The sequence below is a fragment of the Borostomias antarcticus genome (genome assembly GCF_949987555.1).
Source record: "Borostomias antarcticus genome assembly, chromosome: 20".
Classification (NCBI taxonomy): Eukaryota; Metazoa; Chordata; class Actinopteri; order Stomiiformes; family Stomiidae; genus Borostomias; species Borostomias antarcticus.
The window spans coordinates 11,386,590-11,401,724 of record NC_140253.1 but is presented as its reverse complement, the minus strand read 5'-3'; the positions used below and the strand labels follow the sequence as shown (position 1 = coordinate 11,401,724).

Below are 15,135 nucleotides of genomic sequence, written 5' to 3'. Positions count from 1 at the left end.
AGACTAGACTGTTATCCTAACCAGTTAGCTATGCAATTTAATTGTGAGATAAGTAAATAATTACCATTACAATACCCATATTAGGCTACCATTCTCTTCCCTGAGTATTCATAAAACCTTAAAAGGCTAGTCTAACTGTATTTAGGCTGAAACTAAAATATAATAAGAGTCACTAGTCACTTACCGAACAAAACGACGAGCAGCTCTGAAGCCCAACAGTAACATGTTCCAAATGATGCCCTGCATAACATGGCGGTCTCGTCGGACGAGTCTAAAGGGGGCGTGGCCAGTCTAGTTCTTTATAATATCTATGCTTGGGATGGTGCTTCTCTGGACTTCCAGGAACTTCTCTCCTCTCTGCAGCTCTCGCGAGCGCGTGAAATCACGCTGTCAAATGAAGTGACCGAGCCGTTCAGTTCAGCTGGGAGTTTGATGAGCGTCTACCTCCAGAGGGAATGAGCATCACTGCCGACAATGAGAGGAGCGTTGAGTAGGCTATCCTGCAGTTTTTAACAACTGACAACTTGCCGTTGGGATTGTTACAGGAGAAGTTCGCTTTGTCAAATATAGAAGCTATCCATTTGATCATTTAGGAGAGTCTACCGTGTGTTATTTCGGTTGATATGGACTCGTCTCTGGAGTTCTCCAATTCTCTGAGCAGCGTCTCCTCTCCTGTGCGGTGTCGGATCTTCAAAATCATCGTGATCGGTGACTCCGGAGTTGGGAAGACCTGCCTCACCCACCGGTTCTGCGCCGGACAGTTCCTCGAAAGGACGGACGCGACAATCGGAGTCGATTTCCGCGAGAGGATAGTCCATATCGACGGCGAGAGAATTAAGGTAAAGTTCATTTCTTTAATAATCCGCTGTCTGATCTCCGACGGTTGGAAAAATAAATTAAACACTTGATGCAAGCCATAGGCTATTTCGTTTCGTTCAGCTTAAGACGATTGCAGTAAATAACCTACAATTACATTAACAATTTTCCCCCATCGCTGACGCGTCCAAATGTCTGCTTCGCTGTTTAGGCCTATAGCCTATTATGCATTTGACTCAATATAAATCACACATAGCCTAGTTGAATAAGAACTATGTAGCTCTCAGTAGCTATTTGCAAATTAAGATCATGCCTAATGCCTAATGGTAACATAACACATTTTTCCGATCAGAATGCTGAGGGTGTATAGGCTAGTTCTATTTCCCCTCAACACCTCAAACTGAGCCATGTCGAAACTAAACACCAGATATGGACAGAGCTTCACATTTCTCAAAAGAGCTAGAGAATATTACCAACATATGTCACATATGTGTTGCTTGCTTCAGTAGGCTAATGTGAAGTGTTTACAAGCCAAATAGCTTTAGGCTACTCCTCGCAATGAAGTGAGAGAGTGAGTTTTGGTCATGTTCTTCTTTTTCAAGGTGGTGGGTCCACCACATTGAGGAAGTGTAGCCTGGTGAATAAGCTTTGCTCTGAGAAACAATAGGCTACTTTGGGCAAAGTATAGCCTAGTCTTGTTCTAGAGGAGTGTCCTAGCCCAGCTAAGTTTGCTGCCTGCTCGGGGAGGGGAGGGGGGGGGGTGGTATTCAGATTTTTGAACAGCCTTTAGGCTATCGGAAACAAAGTATGATGATGACGCTACTGATGTCGGCTACATCTTTTGGAGGCTTTGCTGACTTTCGGTTAGGTCTCTCCCACGTTTACACTTGGAATCCACAGACTGCTGACGGGGGATTTTACTGTGATTAGTGTGTGGTGGAGATGCGTCCGTGTGTCAGCGCTTTAACCCCGTGTTGTGCCGAGTTCCGTTCCCCCGTCGAGATGTGTTCGAGAACACACTTGTAAATACAGATACATCTTTAATATAATCAGTCATAGCATACATAATGGAGTTTGGAAAAGATAGGAATTTGGACACCGATGGGGAAACCTCTCGACGGTGAAATGGATAATAATAATAATAATCATCATCATCATCCTTTTACATTACACTACATTAGTCATTTAGCAGACGCTTTTATCCAAAGCGACTAACAATAATTGCATTTAACCTAGGAAGAGCCAATGTACTACTACTTGCCAGAACTCACAAGTGCATCTTCTTTCTAAAACAAGTGACTCAGAGCATAATCTAGTGCTGAAGGCAAAGTGCAAGAATCACAATCTAAAGTACAGTGCAATATAATATAATAAGTGCTTAGGTGGGAGGATTGTTGTAGTACTTCTTGAAGAGATGAGTTTTGAGCCTGCGACGAAAGATGGGCAGCGACTCTGTCCTGACATCAGTGGGAAGCTCATTCCACCACTGCGGGGCCAGGACAGAGAAGAGCCGTGACCGTGTCGATCGACCGCAGGAGCCTCGGAGTGACGGGGCAACCAGTCGCCCTGAGGTAGCAGAGCGTAGTGATCGGGAGGGGATGTATGGTTTGACCATGGCCTGGAGGTAGGAGGGGGCTGTTCCTTTCATTGCCCTGTAGGTTAGCGCCAGAGTTTTAAACTGGATGCGAGCCGCTACAGGGAGCCAGTGTAGGGAACAGAGGAGGGAAGTTGTGTGGGAGAATTTGGGGTGGTTGAACACCAGGCGAGCAGCAGCTTTCTGGACAAGTTCCAGAGGTTTAATGGCTGACGCCGGTGCCCCCGCGAGGAGGGAGTTGCAGTAGTCCAGGCGGGAGATGACCAGGGCCTGGATGAGTACCTGCGCCGTTTTATTAGTGAGGAAAGGGCGAATCCTCCTGATGTTGTAGAGCATGAATCTGCAGGAACGTGTGACGGATGTGACATGTGAGGAAAATGACAGTTGGTCATCCAGGGTCACACCCAGATTCCTCGCAGTCCGAGTCGGGGTCACCACTGTGTCTTCAATGGTGATGGCCAGGTCCCGGTGGTTACAGCCCTTCCCCGGGAGGAACAGCAGCTCAGTCTTGTCCAGATTGAGCTTGAGGTGATGTGTCGTCATCCACTCCGAAATGTCAGCCAAGCACCCAGCTATGCGTGTCTCCACTTTTGTATCAGAAGGGGGAAATGACAGAACCAGTTGGGTGTCATCGGCATAGCAGTGATAGGAGAAGCCATGCGAGCGAATGACAGAGCCCAGAGATGTAGTGTAGAGGGAAAACAGGAGAGGACCCAGGACAGACCCTTGTGGAACCCCTGTAGTCAGACTACGCGGTTCCGACGTCGACCCTCTCCATGTCACCTGGTAGGAGCGGCCCGTCAGGTAGGATGCAAACAGGGAGTGTGCAGAGCCATCGATGCCTTTCTCCTCGAGGGTGGAGAGGAGGATCTGGTGGTCTACCGTATCAAATGCTGCTGACAGGTCTAGGAGTATCAGGACAGAGGAGAGAGAGTTCGCTCTTGCGGCATGGAGTGACTCTGTTACTGCAAGGAGGGCGGTCTCTGTCGAGTGGCCAGCCTTGAACCCGGATTGGTGGGGATCTAGGAGGTCGTTCTGGTGGAGGTACGAAGACAGTTGGTTAAAGATAGCACGTTCATGTGTTTTGGATAGAAAGGATAGAAGGGAAAAACGGTCTGTAGTTTTTGACATCAGAGGGGTCGAGAGATGGTTTATTTAGGAGGGGGTGACTCTGGCAGTCTTGAAAGTAGAGGGAAAACATCCTGATACAAGAGATGCATTGATGAGGTGGGTTAGGAAGGGAAGGAGTTCGGGTGCAACAGACTGAAGGAGAGTCGAGGGAACAGGGTCTAGGGAGCACGTGGTGGGGCGGTTAGATGTTACAAGGTTGAGGGCCTCGTTGGGGGAGAGGGGATAAAAGTGGGATAAGGTGGGGCGTGGAGAGGAGGGGGGGAGCAGGGAGGGGAGAGAGGGTGGGGGGGTGAGTTTCGTGCACGGAGCGTTGACCGGGGGAGGGGGGAAAGATGATCTGATATCGTTAACTTTCTTGTCAAAGAAGTTGGCGAAATCATCAGGGAGAAGGGAGGAGTTGGGAGTAGGAGGTGGGGGCTGGAGTAGTGAAGAGAAGGTTTCAAAGAGTTTTTTAGGATTGGAAGCAGAGGTTAGGATTTTAGAGCGGAAGAAAGCAGCTTTAGCAGCAGACAGAGAGGAGGAGAATGTGGAAAGAAGAGATTGGAAATTAAGAAGGTCCTCTGGGAGCTTGCCTTTCCTCCATTTGCGCTCAGCTATTCTCAGGCTCCGTCTATCAGTACGCACTGAGTCCGACAGCCATGGGGCAGGTGGAGTTGGGCGTGCAGGCCTGGAGGTGAGGGGACAGAGATTGTCCAGAGAAGAGGAAAGAGTAGAGAGGAGAAGATCAGTGGCAGTATCAGAGGGTAGGAGAGAGAAGGATTCAGGGTCGGGGAGGGCGGAGGTGACAGTAGAGGAAAGGTCAGTAGGGGAGAGCGAGCGGAGATGGCTACAGGCGGTAACCATGTGGGTAGGAGGAGGAGTTACAGGGGAAGAGGGGATGGAGAGGGAGTAGGACATGAAATAGTGGTCAGAGAGATGGAGGGGCAGGACAGACAGGTTAGAGGTGGAACAGTGTCTAGTGAAGATGAGATCCAGCTGGTTGCCGGCTTTGTGAGTAGGAGGAGAAGAAGAGAGGTGAAGATCGAAGGAGGAGAGGAAGGAGAGGAGAGGTTCCAATTTCTCACTCTGGATGTTGAAGTCCCCGAGAAGGATGAGTGCGGACCCATCATCATCATACTAGTGTATCGAGCTCCTCTAGGAATTCACCAAGAGGACCTGGTGGGCGATACACAACAGCAATGGTGAGCTTGATTGGATACATGACAGAGACAGCATGGAATTCAAAAGAGGGAGGGGAGAACTGTGGAATGGAGACGAGTGAGTATTTCCATGTTGGGGAAATGAGCAGGCCTGTACCACCACCTCGCCTCGCAGCTCTGGGAGTGTGGGAGAAAGAATACACATCTGACAGGGCTGCGGGTGTGGCAGTGTTCTCTGGTGTGATCCATGTCTCGGTGAGAGCAAGGAAGCTGAGGGAGAGCAAGGATGCATAGCCTGAGATAAACTCAGCTTTGGGCACCGCCGACTGGCAATTCCAAAGTCCCCCTGTCACCACTTGCTCTCTATGAGTTACATTAAAGTCATTACAGTCATTTAGCTGACGCTTTTATCCAAAGCGACTAACAATAATTGCATTTAACGTAAGAAAAGCCAATGTACTACTACTTTGCCAGAGCTGCATCTTCTTTCTAAAGCAAGTGACTAAGAGCATAATCTGGTGTTGAAGGCAAAGTGCAAGAATAGCAATCTAAAATATAATATAGGTGCTTAAGAGGGAGGATCGAGGTAGTACTTCCTGGTAGTACTTCTTGAAGAGATGAGTTTTGAGCCTGCGACGACAGATGGGCAGCCCTGGGCAGCGACTCTACTCTGATCATCATCATCATATCCCCCCCTCCCTTCTCAAACCAGCTCCAGCTGTGGGACACGGCCGGCCAGGAGCGCTTCAGGAAGTCCATGGTGCAGCAGTACTACCGCAACGTGCACGCCGTGCTCTTCGTCTACGACGTCACCAGCCCCGCCTCCTTCCGGGCCCTGGACGCCTGGGTGGAGGAGTGTCGCCGGAACTCCCTCGGACAGAACATCCCCAGGTCAGTCATCATCATCTTCATAAATGAACGTAGTATCAGCATCGTCTTCTCCGTTCCCAGCATCATAACCATCATGTTAGTTATAGTCAAATGCCTCCAAAATCAGCAATCTAAGGCCCCAGGTAGTCAAATGAATATTGGGAGGGGGGCGGGGTGTTGATGCTATGTTGGTACCACTCTTAACATTCCATTCACACGTTCTTGCTGAGCGGTTGGATACTAGTTGCTACTCCAGTCCTCCCGCTGGTACGCTTGGCAATTCTGTGGACCCCCCAAAAAAATCTCACTCGTCAGTCGAGGCAGGGGTGGACTGGGGAAATAATTCAGGTCTGAACGGGCTCTCCGATTTGTTGGGGGGGTTGGGGGCGGGGGTGCTGAGCAATTTGTTGAGTGGGGGGGGAATCCGATTGTCGTGCTCGTGCGGGCATCCACACCGGCCCACGGAGCCCCACACCAGCCCACTTGAGGACGGGCCCATCGGGATTCGTCCCGAACGTCCCAATGGCCAGTCCGCCATTGAGTCGAGGTCCCACATGGTTGTACAGACGTGTTTAGGGATCGTCTATCTTCTTTGAGCTTTCAGTCTCTCTCATTCATTCTCTCTCTCTCTCTCTCTCTCTCTCTCCCAGGTTCCTGGTGGGCAACAAGAGTGACCTCCGTGGTGGGCTGGGCGTCGAGCTGGACCAGGTGAGCAGGGAGAGGGCGCAGAGGTTTGCCGACGCCCTCGGCATGACGCTGTTCGAGACCTCGGCCAAGAACCTGGACCACGGGGAGATCGGAGAAGGAGGAGGAGAAGAAGGAGGAGGTGGAGGAAGCAGGCTCGGAACCCAGCACCAGCAGGAGAGGGTGGAGGCGGTGCTCCAGGCCCTGGCAGCCAGGGTAGTGAGACAGAGGAACCCTCCCGTAGCGACCGGAGACCCCGGGGGGGGCGTCATGGCCTCATTTAAACTCCCGGCCAATAAGGGATTGGAGAAGGACATGTGGGCGTGCACCTGCTAAGGTGACGGACGGCGCTCCGCCCGCCTCATCACCGAGGACCTCTGCCGCGGTCGTCGATGGCGCATGGTGGGTGGGCTTTCGACCAAGGGGCGTGGTTAAGGTATTCGCCTTGGTTACAATGAGAGATGGAGAGGGTTTGGGTGTGATATGGCTTTGGGCCTGTGGGGGTGTGGTTTGGTTTACACTGACTTTTGTTACAGCCACTGAGGTGTGCCTTTTCAGACTCTGTACTGTATAATTTTATATGCATGTGTGTTTGTTTCTGGGTGTGGGCGCGCGCGCGTGTGTGTGTGTGTGTTTGTGTGTGTGTGTCCAGTACTGTGTATCTCTGGGCCATGTGGGCATTACACAACAAACATACCTTTTCTGTTTCTATTCGGGGAAATACAAGCAACACTTTCAACTGTAACATAAAGTTATGGTCATTCTATTTCCAGTACTCAGCTGATACTTAACATAATCTGTTTTATGACTGGTTGAAATATTTTCACCGTGCCTTTCTCATTCTTAGCGAACTATTTATGACGTATCATTATATGTGTTGTGTAAACCCTTGAGAATCAGTGTAAATAAAATAATTAGAAATATTTCAGTTATTGGGATGTTTTCTAATGTTAACGTGATGATAGTTTGCGATCCTTATTCGTGATCGTGGTTCATCTAACAAATTAATTTAGAGTATAGACACGCACATCTCTTTTCCAGGTACTGAGTCCAAAAAGATAACCGTGGTGATGCGGGAAGACTTGCGACTCCGTTGGCAGCTGCAAATTTTTTTTTTTTTAATTTTTTTTTTTTACATTATTTTGCAATATTGCAAAAATAAACCTGAGGAAGAGCCTGTGTCGGCTTGAAACATTTTTTTTATTTTTTATGTTAGAATAAAATGTTGAAAAATTCGGAGCTGCCAACAGTGTCTCGAGTCTTCATGCATCACCTCAGTCATCCACTAAATGACCATTGCAGCCCACTGAGATGGGACCAGACAATGTACAATAGGTTTCCCAGGATATTTCCAGGGGTTAGAATGAAGGTCAATGGATGTTCCAGGATATAGGCTGTAATGTTTCTTATTTACTGCAGATTATCTCAGGAAAACAGGGCTATCTGTTCTCCCTGGAGGCATTAGAAACAAGACATGGAAACCGTCATGCTCTGGTCTTGCGCATAAGTGCGCGGGCGGTGGGGAGAATGTCACATGTTGTATTGTGTGTGTGTGTCCGCGTGTGTCGCCATGTGTCTATATTCATGCAGCATGAGCAGCCAACATGATTGAGGCCATCACGTGATGTGCTGCAAACGCCTCTGCTGAGACTAGTCTTGCACCACACACGCACCAACAGCTGTGTGTGTGTGTGTGTGTGTGTGTGTGTGTGTGTGTGTGTGCAGTGTGTGCAGTGTCATGAGTGTGCAACATTCATCATCCAGCTGGTAGCAGGGCTCCCCCCTACAGTTCCTCTTTTTACACCAGACTTCCCAAAATGGACTAAAAACCAACGACTGGACATCCCTGAGCGTCAGACCAGACCAGTTCTGTGTTCTTCCCCCTTAGCAGCGCCGGTGCATACTACCACCAGGCTAGTCTTCACTGCAGCGGCCTGGGTTCGAGTCCAGCCCCGGGCCATGTGCTGCATGCCCTCTCCTCTCTCTCTCTCTCTCCCTCTCTCTCTCCCACCTTTCCTGTTGATCTCTAGTGTCCTATATATAATAAAGTAGAAATGCCTAAAAAACTAACTTGGGCTTGAAAAGTAAGTGAAACTGGTCCTACAGTACATCCGGGACTTTGTGTTTTATAGACCTCTATATTAATAGGACATTGCTTGACACATCTCTTCATAAAAGTCCCAGTCCAGGACGAGTCGCTTTCAGGGTCTACCGTGATGGAACTACAGAGCTTATTCAACCAGAAGGACGACACGCAGACGAAAGTATTACATTCACTAGAAATGGTGCTAAGAGAGCACAGACCTCCACCCCTGAATGCATTTCGTGGCTCTGCATGGCAAAATTGAATGGGTTCTAAATTGGCCCATGCTACACCCCTCTACTGAGTTTCATGAAAAGCAGTCTGGTAGTTTTTTGCGTAATCCTACTCCCAAAAAATAATGGAGGTGAATGGGCGTCCGGTCTGTGTTTGGACGACTTGTGGACTCGCCCCGTGATTCGCTGGGGTGGAGGTAAAAATGACTGAAGGTGAATGGGTGGCTGTATTTGGCCGGCTCTGTGGCGCCACCCTCGGGTCACAGCTGGTGGGGGGGCAGTGTTGGGCACTCCGGGCTCTCCCCCGGCACACCTCAGTCTAAACCCCGTGTCTCTAGCACCCCCACACAGGGAGGGGTGCGCTGTCACTGGGGCGGAGGTAAAGACCTTCATTCCAATGAGACAATTGAGAGAAACGTCTCAAATATCCACAAGAGGGCGCTAAAGATGTACTGCCATCTCTACCGAATGCACCTGTAGCCTACTCACCCGTGTGTGCGGGTTTACCGCAAAACCACATTAAAGATGTATATGACCTCATGAATTAGCACCCAAAACACAATACACCCAGTAGCCGGTGTATTGCTTATTGATGATTCAGCAATATGAGAAGCGGGCCAGGGTTCCTGTGCATCTGCCCTGAGAGGATGTTCCTGTTTGTTGACGGATGGATGTAGGCCTACGCCAGGTCCACAGAGGAATGCACAGCCTTGGAATAGCAGAATAAAATAACGACAAAAGGTGCGTTCGAGATGAGCCAGTGCTGCGCAGAATCGATCAGCGGTGATCAGCGCACAGTGCATGCCGGTTAGTTTCCTGTCCGAGGTGGACCCGACTGCGTACGACTTGCTCTCGCCGGTAACGATAATCTGACAAGATCAAGGCGGACGCAGTCCCCTGAGCCAGGCGGCTGCAGTTGCTCTCCACTGACTGCAGCTGCTGCAAGGGACTGCAAGATCCAGGGCATGATGGGAAACGCTCGACTGTCGCCTGATCAAAGAGCTGATTTGCCCTTAGTACCACAAACCACACATTTCATAGAAAATCCTGACATTCTGTTGTATGAAACGCTAGATTGTACTAGTCTCATGTTGTGCAATAAAGGTTCAATCTCTTAAGAAACATATTATTGTGTGGTTTTTGATGATAGAAAATAATTTCTATTTAACTCTTAAATGTATGTCTTTTTATATAACCATATGTTGCTTATACATTGTTTTGATGTCTTTTATACATATATGCACTTTGAATTGCCTCGTTATTGAAATGTGCTATAAACTTGCCTTATCAAAATGAGGATATACAAGTTTAGTTTAGTTTAGTTTATTGTTGTCATATAAATTAAAAGTACAGTGTACAGTCAATGCAATGAAATTAATTTTGCCAATTGACCACTTAGACCACTGTTTATTGTTTTAGAAAAATCCACTTTGTTTGACCTCAAAACTTTGAACCTAAGTCATCAATTCATTCGTTCACTATCTGTTACACTTGTCAGATTTAATACCAACTAGGCAACTAGTTGGTATTAGTAATGGAGAGTTTAACATGTTTTTGAATGATTTTTCAAGATGCCCATCCACATCCATTGTATGACCAAAATGGTGGTAGAGCAATTATCAACTTTCTCGAAAATGCTAGCTTTGTCAACGTTTTGATCTGAACCATTGTATATGATCATAAGTAACCTTAAAACAGGGCTAAACATGCATTTCCCCTTTACTACTCCTTTAACATTGTAGGCCAGGTAAAATGATTCTAGCTTACGGAAGTCAAGACCAAATCAAATCAAGACCAAATCAAGACCTGGAGCGGGGGGCTAATACGCCTAGTAGCCTAAACACTGATTAGTGAAGTAGGGGAGTAGGCTATTGAGTCCTGTGCCCTAAGGGGGTGTATTTTATCGTCCTGTCATTCCTCTTCGTGGTGCTTGGCCATTGTTGTCATATAATGGCTCTGTAGTTTATTTAGTGTGTCCCTAAAAGTTTGTTTTTTTCGGCCTAAATATTGCCCTCTTATTCGCTCGCTCTCAAATTATTGGCCTTTGTTGATGTGTTAGAAAAAAACATCAGTAGCCTAGGCTACTATAGTTTTCCTGTATGTTTTTCCATATAAATGCCAATGCTCAGCGCCCTTCTGGTGCTGTGAAACCCATCAGGGCATGCTTTGAAAGCGCACCCCCCAGAAAATTGTGCGCGCTGCGCGCTTCATTTGTCCTGACTGCGTAGTTTCTCTCCCTATCTGCGTGTGTGTGTCAGGGTGTGCGGGGGTTGGGGGGCATTGGGAGTAATAACAAAGTCGGAAAAGACCCTGTGCAAGACCCCACGGTACGCTACTGCATTATAGACAGACAGTTCTCATTACAATAGGAGTAGGACACTTCAAATCCTATAGTAATTCATTTTTGTATGGGATGTGATGCACCAGTTGCTCTATGCCTACATGTGGTTTATTTTCAGTGATTAGACTGACTGTTGACTGGCACAGCTTTAGGTGGTGATGGAGGAATGAGCTTAATGTATTGATGCTTTTTTGTGCATGGCTGTAAGCCAGCGCACCTAGTATAGCGTTCGTCCGGTTATCACTCCCTCCCTCCCTCCCTTCCTCCGTTAGCGGGCAATGTTGGCCTGCATTCCTCTGTTGGCACCAGACCAGTTTCCAGAATGAAATGTCAGGGGGGGCATTCAATATGTTAGGGGGGGCACACAAAATTGTTTGGGTGCTTTTAAGCCCGTTTTAAGTCATTTTTCAGCCAGATTTAGAGGGATATCTCATTTCTCATTGTTATTCTAAGTTCTCACCGACACCTACCTCTGTGTGTTTTTGACATAAGTCTATATCTATCTATCTATCTATCTGTCTGTCTGTCTGTCTGTCTGTCTGTCTGTCTGTCTGTCTGTCTGTCTGTCTGTCTGTCTGTCTGTCTGTCTGCCTGCCTGCCTGCCTGCCTGCCTGCCTGCCTGCCTGCCTGCCTACCTACCTACCTACCTTACCATTACCATATCTTTGGAATGTCTCCTCACTGCTCTGAATTCATCAAAACTGTCAAAATAAGTTGATTGCTGTTATATGGAGAATATGCAAAAACATTTTTGTAAAACCTTTTAAAATAAAAATAACACTAAAAGTCCATCATAAGTGATTCAAAGTAGCCTACTGTACATGCAAAAGGGCATCCCTGTTGTGCAAACAAATAAACAAGTTTTCCCCAAAACAAAATTGCAGCTTATGAAACTAGCATATTCAGCCTTATTTGACGAGTCACTTAACCAGCCAACTCTCCTCTCCAGATAGGTGGGGTGACCTGAGAACCTAAACCCTGGGTGGATAATTGTCTTGGTAAAGTTAAAACACGTTAAAAACGATTGTAATTATTAAAATGTTTTTATCAAGACAACTAAACCCTGGTGTCTGGTGGGTCCTAGAACCGGGTAAGTCAGGACCAGCGAAGCAGTGCGCAGCGTGCACATTTTTGGGAGGGATGCGCTTTCAAAGCATACCCTGATGGGAGGTTTCACAGCACCAGAAGGGCGCTGAGCAGTGGCATTTTTTGTAAAAAACCTACAGGAAAACTATAGTAGCCTAGGCTACTGATGTTTTTTTTTTACACATCAACAAAGGCCAATAATTTGAGAGCGAGCGAATAAGAGGGCAATATTTAGGCCGAAAAAACCAAACTTTTAGGGACACACTAAATAAACTACAGAGCCATTATATGACAACAATGGGCAAGCACCATGAAGAGGAATGACAGAACGATAAAATACACCCCCTTAGGGCACAGGACTCAATAGCCTACTCCCTCACTAATCAGTGTTTAGTCCTACTAGCCTACTAGGCCTTAGCCCACCGCTCCAGGAAGCAAAGTTAACGCTCTCGAGTGCCGATTAAATCTAGGCAAAGCAAAACGCACAGCCATAACAACTGTTAATTAATCACAAAATACCTACCTTATATCGTAACCCAAACTCATTTAATCCACTTCATTTTGTAATCAACTTTCAACAAATAGTTTACTCATGATCTCCGTTTTCAATGTTCATTGATGCTGCCAGTAGCTATATAGCTAAAGTGGGTAACATGATTGACCAATAGGTGATGTGAATGATGGGACAGTCATGCCAAGTTGTTGCATCATTTTACCTGGCCTACAATGTTAAGTGAATAACGAGCTAGTAAGACCGGTCAACGGACCGTAACGTGGACTGTATTTTCATGAGGACTGTAGGGGGCAACGGAGCACTACCAAAACGCTAAACACGGATGAAAATGAAGCGATATGGCAGAATACAATACGCATTTAAGTCAAAAACAGTCTGAAAGTCGATTTTCGTGCCTTCTTTCACTGAAAGAAAGCGCACAATTCAAGTTTTATTTGTATTTGTATGGGTAAGCCAAGGAGCATTCGCCACTACTTCTGAATCTTCTGACATCCACTAATAATTCATTCCATGGATGCAAGTTTTTGCACTAGTATGTCGTTAACATTACAAAAATGGCCGCGCGGCACGGAATGACTGATCTGCCCTACTCTGCCTGGGATTGGCTAATATGGTGCCTTTCTTGGTTGAGATTGGTCAGGTTTTAGTGGTCAGTTTGATTGGTTAAAGTATATCAGGGTAAGCCAATCAGATGCAGAATAGCCCGGGGTCATTCCGTCATCACAGAGATTACGTCTTTTGCATTTCGTTCAGGGCGGGCCCAGCTGATTCAGTGGGCGGGCCTGGCCCCCAAATGCCCGCCCTTGGAGACGGGACTGGTTGGCACCACAAGAGGCAGTAGTCCCAGCACACCAAAATCAAGGACACCAAAATTAACCCGCCGATCTCCACTGCACAAGTAGAGTAGTGGTGAGAGCATTGGACTCCCACCCTGGAGACTGGGGTTGAAGACCTGGTGGGGATGACTTTATGGGACTAAACCCTAAACCTCCACATGTTCATCCTTTCACTCCAACCTTTACCCCTTGCCTTATAGATTAGATCCTGTCCCAACCCCAACCCATGTTCTAACCCCAACCCACACTAGGGACTGGAAGGACACAAACCCCCCCCCCCCGCCGATCTCCACTGCACAAGTAGAGTAGTGGTGAGAGCATTGGATTCCCACCCAGGCGACCGGGGTTCCCGGTGGGGATGACTTTGTTATCATCAGTGTAACTGCTTTAGCCACTGACCGCTACCATTAATGTTATGGAAGCTGCTTCTAGTTGTTGTGAGCCCATGAGCTAACTGGCTATCCCGCTCTCATTGTGCTGGATTAGCATTGGAAGCATTGATTGATTGATTGATTTTTATTGATTTTTAAGACAGGGACAAGGTACTGTAGACATTTACCCTATAGAATAGGGAGAGATGCACTGTACAAGGTTATAGCTAGACAGCTAATTTCCACCCGCAGTCCCTGGGCAAATAAATATAGTCTTAAAATAGTGGGGCAAATAGTACACATTGGAACTGAAGACCCATCTTTATTAACCATACATTATTTCATGTAATTTCAATTCACAGCTATTTCAGCATGACTAGCTTCCATCCTACCAGTGCTGAACAGAAACAACTCAACCTCGCCCCTAAGCCAGGCTGGATCTGGCCTGGTTAGTCACCGCCCCCGCCTGCTCTCGTTGACCGTCAAGGCGAGGCGCTGTCGAGGCGCTGCTCATCTCGAACGAGCCTATTCACTGGTTAGTCAGTGCCAAGTCAATGGAGATCAGCTCTATAGATTGGATCCTAATATACACGTGGGAGTGTCTGATAATATTATCAACTAGAATAGAAAACCCCGCTGCCTTGCGCGCTCACCAATCTCTGGTACGCGCTTTGCAAGAGCGGTTCTCCTCCTATCCGCGTTAGGCTACATCCCGTGCTATGATAACACAGATCCGATCTCTGCTCTGGCTCTTAAAGTCACGCAAATGTGGGCCCACAATAGCGCCCGAGGCACAGTGTTATATAATAGGCTACAGATCGAGCTTCTGTATGCACGAGTGACCTTCGAGAGAGCGGTCCACAATCCACTCAACTATCCCGCAGGGGGTAGCTTGTTGTCCAGGGTGCTTCGGAACAGAGGAAGCTGCAGAGATCGACACATCGTTGATGTTTATGCGTTAGGCTTAACTTAATATCGCGCCCAATCAAAGGCATATTTATTTTTATCTTTCTGGGTCGTTCTCGGACGAGTCGTCCGTTTATTTGAATGGCTATTAGGCTATAGGCTACGCTATGCTCAGAAATATAGCTACAGCCTATGTAATGTATCGTGTCACAGTGAGCGTATCAGAACGAGATCTGAGTGGATGCGCCACTGTGGTCTAGATCTGTTTGCACTCGTGGCGCACAGTGCGCAAGTAGGCTATCAGACTATCACCACATCACTCCACTTTATCCAAAATAGTATTAATCTACTCTAAACATAGGCTACATGTGTATTTCTACTCGGAGGACATGTTGTTCGACGTCTTTTGTCAGTCCCCGAAAACCACGTGTTATCGTGACCTCTCAACTCGAAAGGAGTGACGTTGTATAAAGAGGGGGCGTGCGCCTGTCGGAGGATCCTCAGTCTCACAGCAGCAGGGCCAGGGTTCAC

General features: G+C 47.5%; 1 protein-coding gene across 1 annotated transcript; it reads left to right on the top strand.

Moving 5' to 3' along the window:
• Positions 1-623: 623 nt before the first annotated feature.
• Positions 624-6,570, top strand: LOC311322522 (ras-related protein Rab-33B-like; the record flags this gene model as incomplete). The annotated part of the gene is made up of 3 exons (XM_084454607.1): positions 624-839; positions 5,393-5,571; positions 6,201-6,570. The coding sequence occupies 3 exons, from the start codon at positions 624-626 to the stop codon at positions 6,568-6,570; spliced, it is 765 nt and encodes a 254-aa protein (XP_084310733.1).
• Positions 6,571-15,135: the final 8,565 nt, after the last annotated feature.